Here is a 19,072-nt window from a genome sequence, read left to right as displayed (position 1 = left end):
GTTCTACCTTTTTCAGTCCTTTGTATCACCTCCCATCATTCCAGTATCCAAGATCTTCTGTGTAAAAGCTGTAGAGCAAGAACAAAGTTCCCATCAGGTTGGAGTCTATTCCACTTTTCTTTGGAGTTAGAACTCTGCTTGACACCAGACCACTTTGTGAAGGGGTTGGCTCTCTCTCTCAAAGCTATGGTTTTAAAACAGACTATCATATAATAATGCTTCTTATTGGGAGGGGAGAGAGGGGACACCAATCACAGAGAGCATTTGTTTAGTTCTACTGTTCTGGAACTAAACATAGAACACGTTCTATGTCTTGTTCCTATCCCAGTCCCCTCATAGTTTCAAACAGGTATGTATTTCCTTCCAGTTCAGCTTCTTTGCATATATAAGTGAGGCAGTTTGCTTGCTCTAATACTATTTTTATCCTCCAACTGGCTGCACAATATATGATCAAGGATAGCTTGATAGGAGCTCTGGGACCCTGAAAGTCAGTTTTATTTACCAATCAGTCCTGGAAAGGAAACAGAAGGGGGAAGGGAGCAGAAGGAAGACAGATTGAAGCCAAATGAAATTCTATTTCAGGTGAATTTATTGAATTGTAAAGAACCTGCCAGCTCCACCATATTTACAGTGTTTTCAAAAGGATTGCAGAACTATTATTGCTAATACAAGTTACAAATACATAAACAAACCAAATCAAACACATCTGTGACATCGACTGTAAAGACACTGGTTAGCTTATAGGACTTGAGGCATACTCGCAACCATGGAGAAAAATGTTTTCCAGCTGCTGATTTACAAAGCAACCCTGCAAGCTTCTCATTTGTTTCCCTACTATAATGCAACCAAGCCTGAAGATCTGGTCCTTATGCCACTGCTGATGAAAGCTGGCTTCTGTTCTCCAATATAGATGTCCCTTTTATGAATGAAAAATTTAATTATAAGGCTGTTCAGCAGCCAGCACTGCAAGGTGTTAAAGTAACCCTATTAAAGGGCACAACGAAATCCCTAGCTGGTTTCAATTTATACTTGTGACATGATATTGCTACCAGATGCAGATACAAAATCCTGTACAAACCATTTTGTCATCACTTTGGAGTCACAAAGCTATCGAAGTCCAGCTTCCTAGGACACTATCACCACTCCTACCTCAAGAAAAACAGCAGAAACTGTGCCACCTGAAATTCACACTGCTGTTCTCTTTACTTTTCCACTCCTATTGAAAGGCTCTTTTTAATCAATTCCATCTATTCAGTTGTAGGAAGATATATTAACAGTTCTTAACACTCCGCTCACCCACCTTTCCATTTTTGCCTGAAGAGATCAGGCATTCAAGGCCCTCTCCTCTCTTTCTGTTAAAGAGGATCTCCCAGTTCAGCTATGTTTGTTTCCAAATATTTTCCAGCTGCATCAAAAGTCCCCTGTAACGAGGCTGCCTTACATTATAATACCACAATGCCAAAGAAATACAAACATTGACAGCTAATACCTTTAAGGGCTTATAAGCCAACACATCCTGATACATGCCATTCCCAATGATGGCTGGTGGCTTTGCCTTGTTGACGGATCTAAAGTAATTTTTACTTAGTACTAAATTTCACACATTATTCAATGACTGGGTGGGAAAAAAAATAAAAAATAAATCAACTGAGTGATGACGGTCCTCCTTATGGCATGGGCAGATGAACATTTTCTAATCAGAATAACTCTGAAGTGTAGAATATCAACTAAGATTAAAAGTTACTCTATCACAGAAAATAGTGGGGGTGGAAAGGGAACTGAAAGCAATAAGCTAATCAGTGTTAGAGATAGTTGGGAAGGGGATGCTGACTGTATTTCTTTAGAAATAAAAACCTGATTTATCCTTGCTTGTACAAGGAAAGGGGAAATCTATCAGCATTATGTTTTTAAAGAAAAATGTATCTTTGTTCCTACTGTAGAGACTACAAAAACAAAACCCAAGAAAAGGCCAGGCATTGCTCGTGCAAGAGAAACTACCAACCAGCAAGAGGTCTTTTATGGAATATGTGTTACCCTAATGTGAGCTGGCATCAGGCCTAGAAAGGATCCCTCCATATAGCAGGGACACTGTTAGAAGCATAATGCATTATCAAAACAAAAGCCATCCTGTTGCACTTGGAGAGCTACAGAGCTGCTCACTGCAAAGATGCAGCCACCCTGGGATTTAAGGAAAAAAAAAGGAAAAAAAAGGAAAAAAAACCACTATTATACCACAGGAATTCTCATAAACTTCTCATGGGATCTGTAGCTGGGCCACATTGAGAACACATTCAGCTCTTGAATACTGTATAAGCAAGTGCCAGCCATATTTTTAACTGAGGTCAAAATTCGGATGCTCACATTTGGATACTTGGTCACATTCCAAGTTTAAGTTACAATGGCTTTACATTTGCAAGTAAAATTAGAGCAGGTCTTCAAAAGTGGGAATTTCCTTATGTTTGTGCACATAAACAAAGAGGAAATCAAACCACCACACACACTATATCCAACCACAGTGCATACTATTCAAGTTTAATGCAAAAGCAGCAAGACTGCCCTTGGCAGGAATATAGCTATGATTGTGATTAGAGCTTTATAGGACACTTTCAGACAATACTCTCTCCTGCTAGCATGATGGCGATATGAACTGCACACAGTAACACCTTACAGGCATTACGTATCTCTATTACTGCCCTCCAAAGAAACTGCTATAGAAAGTGCCACAGTAGTATTACTGCGGCACAGATTTATAAAGAGTTCACTGCCACTGAGGAATGATCAGAGGGGAGTTTTAATACGTCCAGTTTTACTGAGGTCATCAGGAACGCTTCCAACAACTTTAAGAGATGATCAGGCCTACAGCACATGTTATTTAAATGTTTGGTAGCTCTTCAGGTCACTCAGGCTAAGTGATAATTTACATGTTGAGCAGGAAACTTTTGTTCTTAGTTTGTAGACTAAAGTCTGAGTGAAATCCCATTACCGCAAGCCAGAAAATGCAGCCATGCTAGGGTTTGCAAAGATGGTGGAGAAAGAAGGGTACCTCCTAGATACCTAGAACAGGAGCACCATATAACAAAAGACAACTAGGGTAACTACAACAGTCTGAACATTTCTGCAAAATTCTCTGGTGAACCACAAGCAGGCTTTAAAGACTTAAAATAACAAAGAGAAGAGGGAAAGAGTTGTATAGCTGAAGGTATTCTGAAAGGCAGAAGACACTATCAAGAACACAACAGTCACGGTCAATGACATACAAGAATCACTGGAGTAACTCCTATCTGATGCCATGTTGTCAGTGAGAAAATTTAGTGCCTGTAACATTAGGACTTAATTAGTCCAGGGAGCTGGTGTTGTGCAGTACAAGCTTTTCCCCTCAACAGATCAGGACTGCTTATTTGTAGAGGGCTTTAACATATTCCATTATTCCTTTCAGGCCTCCCTCAAGCCAAGATCTGGGACAGACTGCCCTGCAAGCTTCCATTGCCTGAACTGGAATCTTTTTTCAATATCCATAATCTCACACTGAGATTTGAATTCCAGTTTCTGAAAGGCAGAGGGTTAATCTATCAACCAAGACTCAGCAACTGTTCCACTTATTTAGTGCTTGAAATTGAGACTTTTGCACAGCGCAACCTACCACTCACACATAAAGCATTACTTATTACCACACACTTCAGAAAGGAGCATTATGTTGGTCAGTGGGATTTTACTTCTCAGCAGATTTAACTTTCCCTTGATCTTCCACTTTTTTGATAGCAGCTTGGATAGCTTCTTGATCACCCAGAAAGCGGTGAGGGCCCAAAGGGTGCAGATTCTCATCGAGTTCAAGAAGTATGGGCACACCAGTGGGGAGAGTAACATTGATGATGTCCTCATCGGAGATGCCTGCCAAAGACAAAAGCCCACACAGTTACACCTAGTGCAAGGCTTCCTCACCACCTATCTGGCTTAGCCTTATTTCTGAAGTTATTCAACCTTCAAACCAACAAGGACCTGCTGACAGAGACTGGAGCAACAGCAACTACTCCCAAGGGTCCATTCCTATCCAGACCACAGCTTTGGAAGAATGGTTTAACAAAAGCTACAGGAGGAAATTCTCAGCAAGGTGAAGATTTTCTTCACTTTTTGGTCTACAAATGTGAAGCAGGAAGTGACTCTGCCCTAGAAAGTATCTATTCCCTATATTAAAATATTCAGGATAGCAAGCTCTCCTCCATGTCTTCCCAACCTATTCATGCTCATATAACAAAAAGCTCATGGGAATTAGAGCCTACAGGCGCTATTCCAATATGAAACAACTTCTGCTAAGTAATCAAAACAACCTCCTTGGGGACACAAGTTAGCAAGGTTAATCTTTTTCTTAAATTTTCTGCGCATCAGCTTTTCATACAAACCGTATCTTAAAAGCGGTATCTAAACTCCCCTAGTATGAGGATCAGTGTCTGCCCACATTTGATTGTTCAGAAGCAAGTTTTAGTACATTACTATTCCCTATGTTACTATTCCCAGAATTACTAGATACAAGACTACTTATTTCTGCTTTCAAAGGAAGGGGAAGAGGGAGAAAGGAAGGGAAGAATGGCCTTCAGTTTCTGCAACTTGGAGCAGATTCCTATATTTTTCCACTTCACCAAAATAAGATGTACCTGAGGATGAAAATTAATTATTTCATCTAGCTATATAATTAAGACATTCCAGGGATCTATTTTCAATGAAACTGCTGGTTATGTTTACCTCTAAAGCACAAGCTTCCGAGCAAACTTCAAGACAGCCTCTGAGTAAAGTTTTCACAAAAGGCCTGAATAAATGCATTAAGAGGCAATGACTGCAAAGCCACTACTCCTCCCGAAGTCTGGGCAAGAGAAGGCTAATGTCATGAGGAATAGCTCCCCCCCAACAGCCCCTTCCCTGCTTTTTGGAAACACTGAAGTTCCATGACAGCCTGTTTTTTTTTTAAGTAGGACAACTTTAAGTAATCCAAGTTTAGAAAATGCTTGCAATCAAGCTTCTAAACAGATAAACTAGATCAACAAGCAAGAGAAAAACATCTTCTGGGGCAGCTGACAAAACAGTTGGCTCTCTGAACACACAGGTGTAAATTTACCAGTGATTTTCACATTAGGTAGAAGAGTAGAGCCAACCTATGAACAGCAAAAACAAAAAAAAAAACAAAAAGCCACCACACACACTGACCATGACTCCTTATCAGGACTTAACTCTTTTAAAATATATATATGTATATCAATACCTTTAAGTTGACCCTCTGGTCTGAAATGGGTGAGAATTACTTTATTTCACTGCCTGAGAACACAAGTATGCCATTTTTGCAGAGACTTATTCTTGCCTTGGTTTAAGCTAAGTATCTATTTTGAGATTAGCTTTAAATTTCAGAAGGGCACAGTGCTGGAGAAACAGACAAATTCTTGTAGGAGACTTACATTTTGTCTTACATTGAGCAACAGTCCATTTGGAAAAAAAAAAAAAAAAAAAAAAAAGCATACACACACACACTGCAAATCTAAGCCATCCCTTCTTACAAGGGATACATAATTCAACTGTTCTAGACAGCAGGACTAGAGATCCACAGAAAAGCTTTCAAGCACCTCCTGAAATTTTAAAACTACACAGATGCCAACAGGAAAAGTATCAAGCCTGTTTACTAGACAACGCACTGCGCTCAAGCCCTTTGGTTTGCAAAACTGACATCCAAGCTGCCTGAGCTCTCATTTCAAGGATTCTTAAATTTTGTAACAATGATTCGTACCTATGTCCCCATTCATCCAGTGAGAATCTGGCCATAGGAAGTCTTTTACCCACCTCCAAAATTCAATATGCTGGACTGAAATATTTGGATTTGCACAAAGCAAATGAAAACATGCAGGAGACTAAGTAAACCACATAATGTGGTCAGCTGCCAGGATATATAAAGGAGTCTTCTAAAGATGGATTAAATAAAAGAAGCTTAAGCACCTACATGATTCAGAAATGCATTTTACCCTTTTTAAATAAGAAGGTGACCACACCAATTTCAACTACAGTACCAATTTACATGGCTAAAAGAGTGCAGAGTAGAAGAGCCAGCATGCTTGCTGCAACTTGTTTTTCCTTCTCAGAATTTTTTGTGTGGAAGAACTGTTGCCTCACAACCAGAAGGCTGGAATTGCAGGTTGAAGACAGAAAAAAAAATCCTGAGGAGACATATTAATGTCCTGTTGCTTTATTTCAGTATTGGTACAGTATTTGCATAGGGAAATCTATTCTTCAGCAAGATGGTTATCAGGCTTGACACACAAGCTCTTCAGTTGCAAGCTAAATGCACAGAGAGCACTTCTTGGCAGTGCTAGAAGGGCAATAAAGAGTGCACATCTTCCACTCCAATAATCTCAAGAGTGAGCAAAACCTGCTATCCAGTTACTTCACATGCTGTAACTATAGCCATATGACCTTTTCTTGTACTTCAGCACCTACGCTGGCCTGTCCCACAATCCCATCCTGCCTCACAAGGGAAGAAGGGTGAAATCAGGGCAAGGACTCAACAGTCAAGTGCAAGGTGCAGTAGGAAATAGGAAGGACTGTTGCAGGAGCAACTCTTCCCTCCAAAGCAATACCAAAGCTGGAAGTAGTTTTTTCCCGAAGGGGGTTTAAAATTAAGGTCTTGCCTACCTATGATATCCCACAGCACAGATCCTTCCTCAGGACCTCAGATAAAAACGCTGACTGGGCAACTGCATTCTACCTAGTTAAAATTCTTCCGAAATATCAACTGGATATTTCCCATTTTATCTCATGAATATTTGTTAAACATTGTGCCTCAACGGTAGCTGTATAGCAGGAAGGGATTATGCACATGACTATTATAAGGATTTGTAGAGCACCTTATACTAAAAATCAACTTTCAAAGTCATGCTCAAGATTCCTTCCCAGCTAACTTATGCTTCAATTAACTGAACTGGATGATCAAAACAATGCTAGCCAATACTTCTTTATGGCGTAGAGGTTTGTTTTGCTTTTTTATGGTTACGGTGTGGTCTTTCATTGAAAAATGTTATTTAAGATTGACTTTGCAGATATATTGCATGAAGAACACTTCACATCTCCATAAAAGCTTAAGCATTCACCTTTTCTGGTAGGTCATGAAGTGCTTTGAAACATTTACATTCTAGAAAGTCCTACAGATGCAAAACCCATTACACTTGATTTTGACCATCTAAAGCCAGCTCCTAGAAGTTGGTTAAGCTTCTCCCTCACACTTACTTGTTCTTACCAAGCTCTTTCCCTGTGTCTTTATGGACAGAGCAACATGAAAACTTAAAAACACAACAACAATTACTGAAATTAGCTATACTCCTCCTCCCTTTGATGTCAACTACATCCAAGGCCAGATGATTCACCTAACAAAACATCACATACGTAAATTCAGCCGTGATGGGCTTGCTTTGTAATTGTTGCTTTGTAATAGAGATCCAGATCAGGTCTTGCATCCTTCCTGCAAGCTTAGTGAAAACACTGCACTTTAGTTGAACAAGCTAAACACTCATGGACAGATTCTGCCCTCCATCATGGGGTCATAGCTGCATATAGGCTAGCAGGGGGCCTAGTTCCAATAGGGTAGACAGAAAAGGGAACTGGGCACAGTACTGGAATATAGCTATTAATCTTTACAGCATCTAATCTCACTGTGCTGATTTTAAGGAAAAAAGGGGAGATCATAGGCTACCACCATGGCTGCAGCACACTATCTTACATCTGTTCCACCCTTCTCCACCTGCCAAGATTTTCTCCCCTCTACATCATTATGTCAACAACTTCTGACTGTTGCCTGAATTTGACAGTGGTCATTACTGAGGCCATCCCCTTATGGGCTAGTATAAGAAAATATTAAATCATGGTATCTATCCTACTTCCATGCAACAGAGGATCAGCCTATCTTGAACTCCTCAGGCAGCCCAAGATTAAACAGACTGAGAGATGCATAATGTTAATGGCATCAGATAAAAGGATTTGAGATAATCACCTGCAAATAGACTGTGTGTGTTTAGGATGCTTAATTACCAGATTTTGAAAACTGATGTTTCCATAATCAGGTTCAGCATCCAGAGTGAAATTTATCTAACAAATCTGACAACATTTTTTTGATGCCCTCCTCATTTCTTGAGATCATTGCTCTTTCAGTGCAAAAATATACCATATCATAAAGGAAAAAATATACTCCATGTGCAGACCTGAGTTATATGCCATAGTTCACTCCAGTTGGTGTCACACTGAACAGTTAAGTCACAGTAAGAAGTTTCAGCAAACAAAACTACTGCCGTAAGAGGAAGAGAGTCACACTTTCAAAGAGCCTTCCCATCCCTACCAACAACAAATGAAAATTCTTGCTTTATCAGTTTTAGTGGTGCCAATGTGGTTCCTAGCATCATATAAATTTTTGCATCATCTTCAGGTGGTAAGTGCTCTCAAAGGACTGGACAAGCCTAGCCACTAAACTTATATTTGATGCCAACATTGTATCTTACTTGATACAATTTGGATCACTTGAATGGACAGGATTGCACAAAACAGTGGACTGCATTAAAAACTGTCATGCTTGTCTGTGATGGTATTCACCACATTCATGGGAATTACCTACAAAAAGAAAGTCAGTCAAGCATCCCCACCAGAGGCCAATATCTTGCAGCTTTAACATCTTCAATAGCACACTCTAACGAAGGGTTATTCCAATCCACAGAGACAGAAAAACAAGCTCTCAGAGCAGCTACTGTTTCTGCTCTCCAAGTGCATACAAGCATACCGCCAGAATTGCATTAAACACTGCTTTTAGCAAAATTACTGGGGTGTTGCCTTTTTTTTTTTTTTTTTTTTTTTTTTAGTTAAATAAAGTCATCTGTCATGGAAACTGTGACAGATCCTGCAGAAATTTTCAAACACCCTAGTGAGGTCCATCTGAGCACTGAAAAAACAAAAACAAAATCCAAACCCACAATCAAAGCCTTGTTACCCTGACTTTCTAATGCTCTAATTTTTTTTGTGTGCGCGCATGTGTGTGTGCGCGCACGCATGCAAGTGGAAAGTAAGGTCATAACATTTCAAGCTCCTTACCAATTAATCATAACGAGGAAAACATTCAGATTCAAAGAACAGCAAGCCTGTTTTTAAAAAAACACCTCTTTGAAATAGCAGCTTTAAGGGTAACCCGTGAAACCTTTCAGCAAAGGTATTCTTCGAACAAAGTTTCACCCTGGAATGTCTGTTTCTTCAGATCCACGTTGAATGAAAACATTTATCTTTACTGCCATTTAAAGTCTCCCAGCAATAGCCTCAAAGATTAAACACTGTAACTATGACTAAGATTGGAGCAGTCGTATATGCTTGGATTTCTTAAGGCATACGGAATACAGTTATCTAAATGCCAAAAATCCCACAGCTCCAGCTATGATAAACAGATGAAAGGGCTTAGAAACTTCTACTCAGGTGCAGGGCACACTGAGCCTGTCACAAAAAAAATCCACACAAAATCAAGGCCACCCCACACAAGATGCTAGGAGTACAACAGGCAGAAAAACTTTAAGCACTGTTGAGTTATGTCCAACTCAAACAAAGCTCCAGAGCAGCTGAGGCTCACAACCTTTCAGGAGAGAAAGGGAGACAGTCAGCAACACAGACAAAGAACCTCCTACATCCTGACAGATGTAAGTGGGAGTTCTGAGAAAAAGGCAGGTTGCAGTATCAGGTCTTAAAGTGCTCTCGTTATGCAACCTTCTAGGTCAATTCTGCAGCAATCCAGATGATCTACATTGCGTGGGGCGCAAAAGAGCCATCACTTACATGGCATCTGCTCCTGTGTGGGAACTGGGGCAGCTGACAGACAGCCTTCAATCAACAGAATTAGACCCTCTACCAGACTCTGCCTCAAATTTCACGTGAATTGGGAGGGATGAGGTCTAATGTAGTACAGACAAGGGATATAGCTCTACTCGTTCTCTTAATCTATATAGTGCAAGTAGGAAAATACATCTAGCTAAGAGACCATCTCAAACAGCAGCTTTGCAGCTTCTCTAACCTAACTGTGGATAAAGCTATTCCAGTTTCAGCCTCAGCTGTAATTAATCCCTAATTGCACCAATGCAACAGGGAATCTGGCCATACTATCTTAAAAAACAAGCATTACCAGTTGCTGATGCTGTCAACCTCTAGCCTTGGCTTATGCCTGCACACAACATGGCTCAGGGTTTCATGTGGAACTCTGGTCAGCTCGCAGTGTATCACCCCACCAAGAGGGCTTTGTTAGCCTGGCTTCCTATACCAGTTCAGCACTTTTGGAGGGAGGGGACAGCGCTTGGGCTCCCCCAAAGCTTTTTTCCTTTAATTTTTATCATTTCATATAGTTTGGATAAGCCACCTCGACCACCTCAGGATAAGTGGTTTGAACCAGTCTTCCTCCTGCACCAGAGCAGTTACCTGTAGCCCAGAATTCACTACCTTTGTGGTTCTAGAGGGCATTTGTATATCCTTATGCCCTGGGCATCTAACTCCTGCTAGAGAATTAGCTGTCCTGACTGTTCTAGCATGCCCTGATGCAGAAAGTGCAACAGCACAGAGTTTTACTCTGGCTTACTTAAAAAAAAAAAAAGAGCAAAATCCAATCTGTGCATACTTGCAATTACATCTCTAGCAGACTACACTTGTGTATAGTCACTAACTCTATCCATGGACATAAGGAAGTTAATATAGTTTGTCTTCCAGCTCAGGAGGGCTGAAACTAGAAGCCATGTCTTTAATATAGGGAGGGAAAAATGGCAATGACTTAAAGGTACACTTGCTTCCTTTTTAGGTCCCAAATAAATTAAAAACCCTATGCTGAGCTACAGCATTTAACTGTTCACTGATAACATTTTCTATATTGCTGATGTTTATGCATTTGCACTGTTATTTTGCAAGTACCTGCTCTCTACAAAGACTCTTTGTCACAACAGCTTTTGCAAGTAGAGAGTTATCAATAATTTCCTCTGCAACTCCAAGACTAGCACTTTATTCTGCTGTTATAACAATGCTTGTTTAATGAACAATTATGACTTCAACCCTCCTGACATAGCAGCTGAATAAATGAAAGAGGGGTGAGGAAGAGGAAGGGTTAGAGTCTGAGGTTGTCCACTGAGACTAACTTTATAGTTTGGATACACTAGTTTAAAACAGGCAGTGGGAAGCAAAGGAAAGAGCCTGGCTCTTCAAAAGAGCTACATTAACCCAATTAATTCTTCCTGACCTCTCTCATTCCCCAGCTTGATTCTTCTTTCAGTAGGTCAGCCTTTCGCTTTCTCTTTGGAAACCAGACATTGTTATAGCATCCAGACAGAAAGTATTACATGCTAGAGAGCAAACTGCACTTGCTGCACTTAGAAAGATGTAAAGCTGCACTTGCTGCACTTAGAAAGATGTAAAGCTGCAAACAGGTGAGTAAGGAGAACAGGGGAAGACTGAGAGGACCCTTACCTTCCAGATGTTTGAGTAGTGCCCTGCTGCTATTGCCATGGGCAGATATGAGGATCATTTTGCCACTTTTCAGTTCCGGCACTATCTTTTCATTCCAATAAGGAAGAAGTCTATCAAGCACATCTTTTAAGCTTTCAGCTTTTGGGAGATTATCCTGAGAGACATCACAGCATTTATACCTACGATCATTGTATATCTCTTCATAGTATGGATGAGATTCCGTTATGGGAGGTGGGGTAACATCATAGCTTCTCCTCCATATCTTCACTTGCTCTTCTCCATGATTCAGAGCCATTTCTGCTCTGTTGAGACCAATCAACGCACCGTAGTGACGTTCATTCAGCCGCCAGGAACTCTGAATGGGGACCCACTCTTGACCCATCTCTTCTAGTACCAGCCATGCAGTCTGGATGGAACGGCTCAATATAGAGGTAAAAACAAGATCAAACTCAAAGCCTAGTGCTTTAAGGTGTTTGCCACAGTTCTGAGCTTCTTTTATCCCATTACTACTCAACTTCTGGTCCACCCAGCTGCAGAAGCGATTCTCCTTGTTCCAGGCTCCTTCTCCATGTCTTAAGAGAATAAGCTTGTACTTTGCCATTTTAGTTGCAGCTTGGCATAGATGAAGATTGGTCTGGCATCTAGTAACAATGCATCTGAAGAACGACATGAGACAGCTAGATCTACCACATTCCATAAAAAATATGCATTACAAGAAGTAATATGGCAGCAGAGAGCAAACAATTATCAGGATCAATACATTCAGAGAAACAGATGTTTACTGAGTAAGCTTTTACCTTTGAGTAAAGGCTCTTGGCTACCCATCGTCAAGTAAGAAGGAAAAGTACTGTCTACAGATTTCCCCTAAGCCCTTAAACAGAGACTAAGTTAACATTAGTGGCTCCCAACCAGCAAAGCAGACCTCACTGGTGACTCAGTCTCATTAGAGGACATATATGGAGCCCAAGCTTGTAACATCTGCCAGACCTACACCAGCTCTGTGGGCATGCAGATACACAGACAGCAGCAGTGATCCTAGGCCATAGTAATGGGAGAGAAGGACCACAGAATTCAAACTGGCGATATACAGAACTTTATTAGTTCTCAAGTGAGATTTCACCATAGCTATGCTCTGCAAAATTTGTTTCCTCACATTCCCCCCACCCTACTCTGCTAATTATGCCAATCTCTTCGCTTCATTTTTCCTCCAGGCCTCCTCCTCCTCCACTAGATACTTCTCCCCTCCCCCACCATTCCTCCAAATTCTACTGCCACATCACAACTATAGTTGTGTGTTGCATCCTACAGTAAGTCTCTTTTTTTCATACAGTCCAAAAGCGATCTTATGGAGTATTCCATTCTCCTCCTGACTTTCAAGTACATTTTCCCTCTCTGTGTCTATGAATTAGAGTGCCAGATTCTGACACACAAGGATTAATATTTTTGTTTTTTGCTGTAGGCACAAACAGCATATTTTCTGTCCTTATTTAATAAGACAGCTACACATTCCAAAGATCAAATAACACTGCATTTTTCTCTGCTCCTGTTGTCTCAGCAACAGAAGCCTCTGATTTTTTTTTAGTGGAAGTTGGACTGTGTCCTCCCACCCAAGTTTTTCCAGTGTGGCCAAAAATATTCTAGCTATTCGTGTGAGGCCTGATAAGTCCATCCAACAGAGCACTATTACTCTCTTGAGAGCCACCTGATCATCCTGAAATGGGATGACAGAAGAGACAAGAATGGAACAAGCAGGAAAGAAACCAAAACATTGCCCTGCACTGAGGGTATTGCTGTATCCTCAAAGGAGCATTAGCAGACAATACCACCCAAGCTCAGCTTAGTACAGCAGCCTTTTTCTTGACCCATGAGCAGATCATTAGATGACTCTTCCTTTCTCATATGGCCCCAAAATCATGGGCACCAGGAGGCTGAAAAATCTGAGGTCTAATTTTTGCACATCTGGATACTGGATTTCCAGAAGAGATGTGTTTATAGGAGCTCCCACCATCTTAAATCAGTTGGAATTGCTTGGAATCACACTCCAAGTCTCCAGGTATCTCAGATCAAGAGCCTGAAAATCCTGGCCCACTCTGCCCTTGAATTACATCAGTAGTATGGATAAGGCTCATGCAGTCTGTTTTTTGGAAGCACTAAGGACAATGTCAGCATTCATTTTTACCAAATAAGCCTTTTAACGGTTATATACAGAAGCTCAATTAGTTTACAGTCTCAGTAGTTTGATATTGTTTGACTGAACAGCAACTTAGTTTTCCTTTACCCCCACAGAAGAGAGTCTACTTCATGTAAGAAAGTAATGCAGCACCTCCCCAGCTCTGTAACTTCTTCTAATTACTGGTATAGCCTAGATTTACAACAGCCTTTAAGGACTGCCAGATTTTACAAAATATCAGTAGGTATTGCCTGACATACAGCAGACAATTAGCAAATAGAAGGGATGGTGGCAAGTCTGCTGTGGTCTCACTAAAAAAAAAAATAAGTTGTGTAGGACATGGAGGTTTTTGGACAAGAAATCCTTATATGCTCAACTTTTTCCATTCATGATAATCAGCTACATGTTATAGAAAGACCCTAACTCTGTTAGGACCCAAGTTCATGTTCCTAGCAGTAACATCAGATAGAGGACTAAACTGTACCCTTTAACACCTCGGTCTTATAACAAAGGAATTTTAGATGGCTTTCAACCTAATGCCGAACTATTCTCCCTAGATCCCTGCCTCATGTTCCATGGATATCATTAAAAATTGCAGCGTGTTCACAGCATGTTCAAGACTCACAACAGCAGAAAAAGCTCCATCTCTTCAAATATTTTATTGTTCAGACTAATAGACTGTATTATCTACAAGAACAGAGCAAGTGATTTACAAGCCAAATCAAGACACTCCCCCCCCCAAAAAAAGGAAAAAAAAAAAAGAGAAAAAAAAAAAAAAAAAAAAGATGCACCTGTTTGCACCCATTGCAGTTGGGTGCTTTCAGCCTGAAACGATAGCTAAAGGAATACACCGGAAAAGACTTAAACAAAGAACTAAATTCATCTGGGGTCCATAAACTTCAGTTCAGTTATAAACAAGATTAGGCAGAATCATCATTTTCAAAAAAAATCTTAAAGGATAAGCAGTGACAGGGTTCTTTAAATATCAGTCCACTTATGGAAACATTTAGCTAGAAAGTCTCAAACACATGGAACTAATCCTACTCACCTTTCCTAAGGCAACTGAGCAACATCCACAAATCCCAGCATAGACTCAAGAGCTGGTCTACACAGAGGTCACCGCACACTCTTGGCTAGTTATCTGTACGAAGAGAATAAACACTAAGTGCTCTCACAGAAACCAGAAGTGCAAATGGTTAGTCTACCATCATTTGTTCTCAGAGCTGAGAGAAAAATACCCCCTGTACATGCTAGGAAAGCTACCAGTTTTCTCCTCCCAAAAAGGATACAGAAGTACAGCTCCTGCATTTCCAACAAGGGAAAGCTCCTTATCTCCCAGATGCCCCAGGACATTATTTGCTTCACAAAGCTTTAGATTGCAATTACCTTGGATCTAACACACAGAGAAGTCTCCCTGAAGCTTCTAGGGCTTTATGGAGGCTACAGATCTGGACAGCACACCTGGACCCAGTGTTAAGACAGAAACACTGCAGAGCCCTGGCTCTGCGTAGTAGAGCGCAGCTAGCTGTTCACAACAACCTCTCACACACACCGGCAGAGCTTTTAGCCAGGCACTGCTTGAAGGCCTAACTTCAAAAGAGGGAGACCCGACCCGACCCGACCCCCAATCCAACCAGGTCGAACACACCTTTTTAAACACGCCCTGCGTGGCACATCTGTGTCTCTCAGCCTTCCTTAGAGAGGCAGAGAGTTCATCAAGCAGCCAGGCAGCAAGCACTGCCGCAGCCGGAGGGGACATACAGCGAAACACGCACGCGGTCCCTTCCCAGGGAGTCCCGTCCCGTCCCGCCCTGTCCCGTCCCTTCCCCTCCCCCGCAACGAGGCTCCGGCTCTCCCCTTAAGGAGCCTCTTCCCTCGCCCCGGCATCTCCTCCCCGTCCCTCAGGGAGCCCTCTGCCCCCCGCCCGCCCCACGGACGGCCCCAGCACGACCGTTAACCGTCCGTCCGTCCGTCCTTCCCCCCATCATCCCTCCACCTCACGAAATCGCCAGACTAAATCAAAGCCGCCTCACTCTCAGGACGGCGGCACACTGCGGGAAGCCAGCCAGCCGGTCAGCGAAGAGCTACCGCCGCGCTCCGCCGCCCGAGAGCTCGGAGCCGCAGCAGTCGCCCCCTCCTCGCGAGCCGCCGCCACCGCCGGGGACGCGCTGCCCAGGGGCAGGCCCGGCCTGAAGAGCCCTCCGCGTCCACGCGACGCTGTGGCAGCAAGGGAGGGTCTCTGATTGGCTGGCCCAGCGAACGAGCGCGGCGCCCAGCCAATGAGGCCGCGCCCGTGGGCGGTGCCGCGAGGAGGCGGCCGTTGGCCGATGCGCGCGGCGGGAGCGGCGCGGCGCCGGGGGGGGGGGGGTGGTGTTTGCCCCGCTCGGGGCGGCAGGGCCGCGCCGCCCCCGCGCCCAGTGCTCCGGAGGCGACTGCTTCCGCGGGCTGAAAGCGCTTCTGGGGCGTTAGGCGTGAACGCAGGGGCGGCTCGGGGCTCCCCGAGGAGGTGGGACAGGGTGTTTGTTCCGGGCCTGTGGTGAAGGCGTCAGCGACAAAAGCCCCAGCATGGTCGCGGCGGGAAGGTGTCCGGCTCTGCCGTCCTCCTGCCCTGACCCCTTCTACCGCTGCCTCCCTTGGCCAGCCTGATTCCCCCTTGACCCCGATGGGATTTTGCCAACCCTCTCCACCCACCCGGTTCAAGCAGTTCAAAGTTAGAAATTTGGCCCTCAAAGAACGGGTCATTTTTCTGTAAAGGATCAAAGCAGAGATGTTGGTTCACCTCATTTTGGATTTCTGAGCACATGCACACACGCTATTTGCGTGTGTGATACTGCAGTTTTGTCAGCTCTACCAAACCAAAGATCACAGCGATGCGCCTTCTGCTGCAGGAACTGCGGTGGCCCCTCCCGCTATGAGAACCTGCCAGGTGTAGTCCAGTCACACCAATGCATAGAAAATACTACCAGGCACAGCCCAGCTTCCTGCTTCTCCAGAAACCTCCCCATTCCTACATAGGCAGCAGATTGGACCTGCTTCACCAAACCCACCTCTGCTGTAGACCTCCATCCACCTCTGCGTCTCAGGCAACTCCAGAGCATCTTCTCCTCTCTCATGTGCAGACTGGGCATTGCAAAAACAAGGGAGGAAGCAGGGTGACCCATTTGTCGCAGCAGGGAAGAGACAAAGGGAGTTGGGCTGAGCTCAGACAGTGGGTCATTTTGTTCCCTCCTCTGCCACCCATAACTTCTCCAGAAGAAGGAAGGTGGTAAATACCCTCAGCTCACATCTAACAGCACTTTGCTCCTTCCCAGGGAGAGAGGAAATAGGGCACAGAATCAGTCAGATGGGGGGTTTCCCAGGCAGCACTGAAATTTTCTTCTGGTCTTAGGGCCTTCTGTTTTTAGTAAGGCTGGCTCCAGCAAGGGTCCACAATCTCATTACTCATGATGAAATCACCAGAAAGAACAGACTTGAGTCTGGGAACTTAAAAAAATCATCTTAGCTATTCTCATACCCACAAGCTCTAATTTTGATTCAAAATAATCAAAAACAAATGAGCTGAGCAGCTCTAGCAAGAAATGGATAAAAGCGGTATGGGAAGGTGCTGTCCTTTACTGCCTCTATTGCAACAGATCTGATGTCATTTAAAAATAGTAGAACACATTTTCCATGCATAACCAGATACGTATTTTCTTCTCTAAATACTTACCCTTGAACAGCCATAATTTAAAGTGACAAGTGCCACAAGCTCAAGGCATACCACAGTCTCTTATCACCTTCTTTCCAAAGCAGAGAAAAGGGTGATCTTGCATTTTTAATATGCTATGACTGTACGACATGAAGATAGAAGGCAAGAGATACACAGATAAGAAAAAAACAGGCAAGGAGCTGTAAAAAAATCTGGGGCAAATAGAGATTTTAAAAGATTTTATTTTAAGTTTTATCAGCCCTCCACCTTAAGTGTACTGCACAGAAAAAAATAACAAAATCTGCTGCTTTTGCAAAGTGTTTCTATTGGATGTGAGTTGCACTTAAAAATATAATGCTTTTCAGCTCATTTACTAACTTTGACTGTTACCTTTCATCTCTCAACTTTTTCTAAGCCAAAGCCTACAGTAGAAAGCCAGTCCACCTATGTAATCAAAGTAGTATCCTAAGTTCACCAAATCTGAGTTCTATTTCTCCATCCATCAGCTCCAACTGGTAAGCAGAAATGTTCCTGCATCACCTTGCATGAGCATACACCTGCAGTCACCCTTTCTCCAGTCAGATCAAGCCTGTCTCTGCTTGTATGAACTTACTAGTGATAAATTTTTTTATTTATGAAGGCATCACAAGCAGACTGTTGAATTGCCTTTGCAAGACCAAACATACTAGAGATCAAAAGAAAAACAGTTACTCAGGAGTCTAAGCTCTATGTATAGGATGTACTTCAGTCACTAAGAATACAAATAACAGAAAGATACATTACATGCCATTACGGAATCATAACCACAAGTCACTAGACAGTAATGTGTGCCACAAGCCAGGACTTCTATTGCCATGACATACAGATTTGTTATTACCATTAGTCTTATAAGAAGATGATTTCATTAATATTGCAAAAACAGCCAAATGATTGTGATTCAAATTTCAAACTACACAAGGACTAAAGAGTTCAAGCCATATTCCTGTTTGTTACTGTTCTTCCAGATGGCTATCCTCATTTGGCAGCACTAATCTTTTGCAACAGCTGGGCTATGTTTTTCAGGGTCTCTAACCTGGAACCTTTCCAGGATATAACAGATGCTTTTAGCTGGAACGTTTATGGCAGAAGCAGTTTAGGAAGTTTTTCCTTGACACATAAGCTTCCGCCAGGGCACTAGCTCAACTGCATCAAACCAAAGCAAGGTCTGGAGCTAACCAAGGCAGAAACAGAAGACAACAGAACTAGAAGGAAGAAAAGCAGATAAATAATTGATGAAAACCATGGCAAACAGGAGCATTCTCCAGTGATTATGCTCTACACCCTTGGTATTTGTTCACTGAATAGCTACTTTGTTCAAATCTAGATCAAGTATTTACCATAAAGCACTGCAGAACACTCAGAGCTCATTAGTTAACATTATTTGATATATGAGCTGCCTTCATTCATAATTTCAACTTCAAAAGACACTTCTGTAATCAAATCCTCACACTCTTCAGTAACTCTGAAACCTTCTAATTCTTCCTCCTGTTTACTAATGTAAAATTTCAATCTTCATGTGTTGCCAACAGCACGCCCATGCTCTCTGCTGCCCAGATGTGCACCCAAGAAATCTCACCCTTTTTTTGATGCTGGCACATTCAGGCCATTTTCAGCACTTCATAGTTTTCCCTCCACAAACATTTTAGATTTTATCTTTTCTCTTTTATCCATACAATTGTTAT

General features: G+C 42.4%; 1 protein-coding gene across 6 annotated transcripts in view; it reads right to left on the bottom strand.

The window, feature by feature from the left end:
• BPGM (bisphosphoglycerate mutase) overlaps positions 1-19,072 on the bottom strand; it is a 59,055-nt gene that overhangs the window by 20,085 nt on the left and 19,898 nt on the right. For 3 of the 6 annotated variants that reach the window (XM_062590959.1, XM_062590968.1, XM_062590976.1), the window contains 3 exons: positions 14,712-14,804; positions 11,494-12,149; positions 572-3,888 (listed from right to left, as the gene is read on the bottom strand). In XM_062590959.1, coding sequence (XP_062446943.1) covers positions 3,710-3,888; positions 11,494-12,094 — 780 coding nt within the window. In that variant the 5' untranslated portion in view covers positions 12,095-12,149; positions 14,712-14,804 and the 3' untranslated portion in view covers positions 572-3,709. Of the gene's footprint in view, positions 1-571; positions 3,889-11,493; positions 12,150-14,711; positions 14,805-15,696; positions 15,836-19,072 lie in introns of those variants that run through there. The other 3 variants (XM_062590993.1, XM_062591002.1, XM_062590984.1) reach the window with 2 other exon arrangements.

The sequence above is a fragment of the Rhea pennata genome, chromosome 1 (genome assembly GCF_028389875.1).
Source record: "Rhea pennata isolate bPtePen1 chromosome 1, bPtePen1.pri, whole genome shotgun sequence".
Taxonomy (NCBI): Eukaryota; Metazoa; Chordata; class Aves; order Rheiformes; family Rheidae; genus Rhea; species Rhea pennata.
This window is presented reverse-complemented; position numbering and strand designations above follow the sequence as displayed.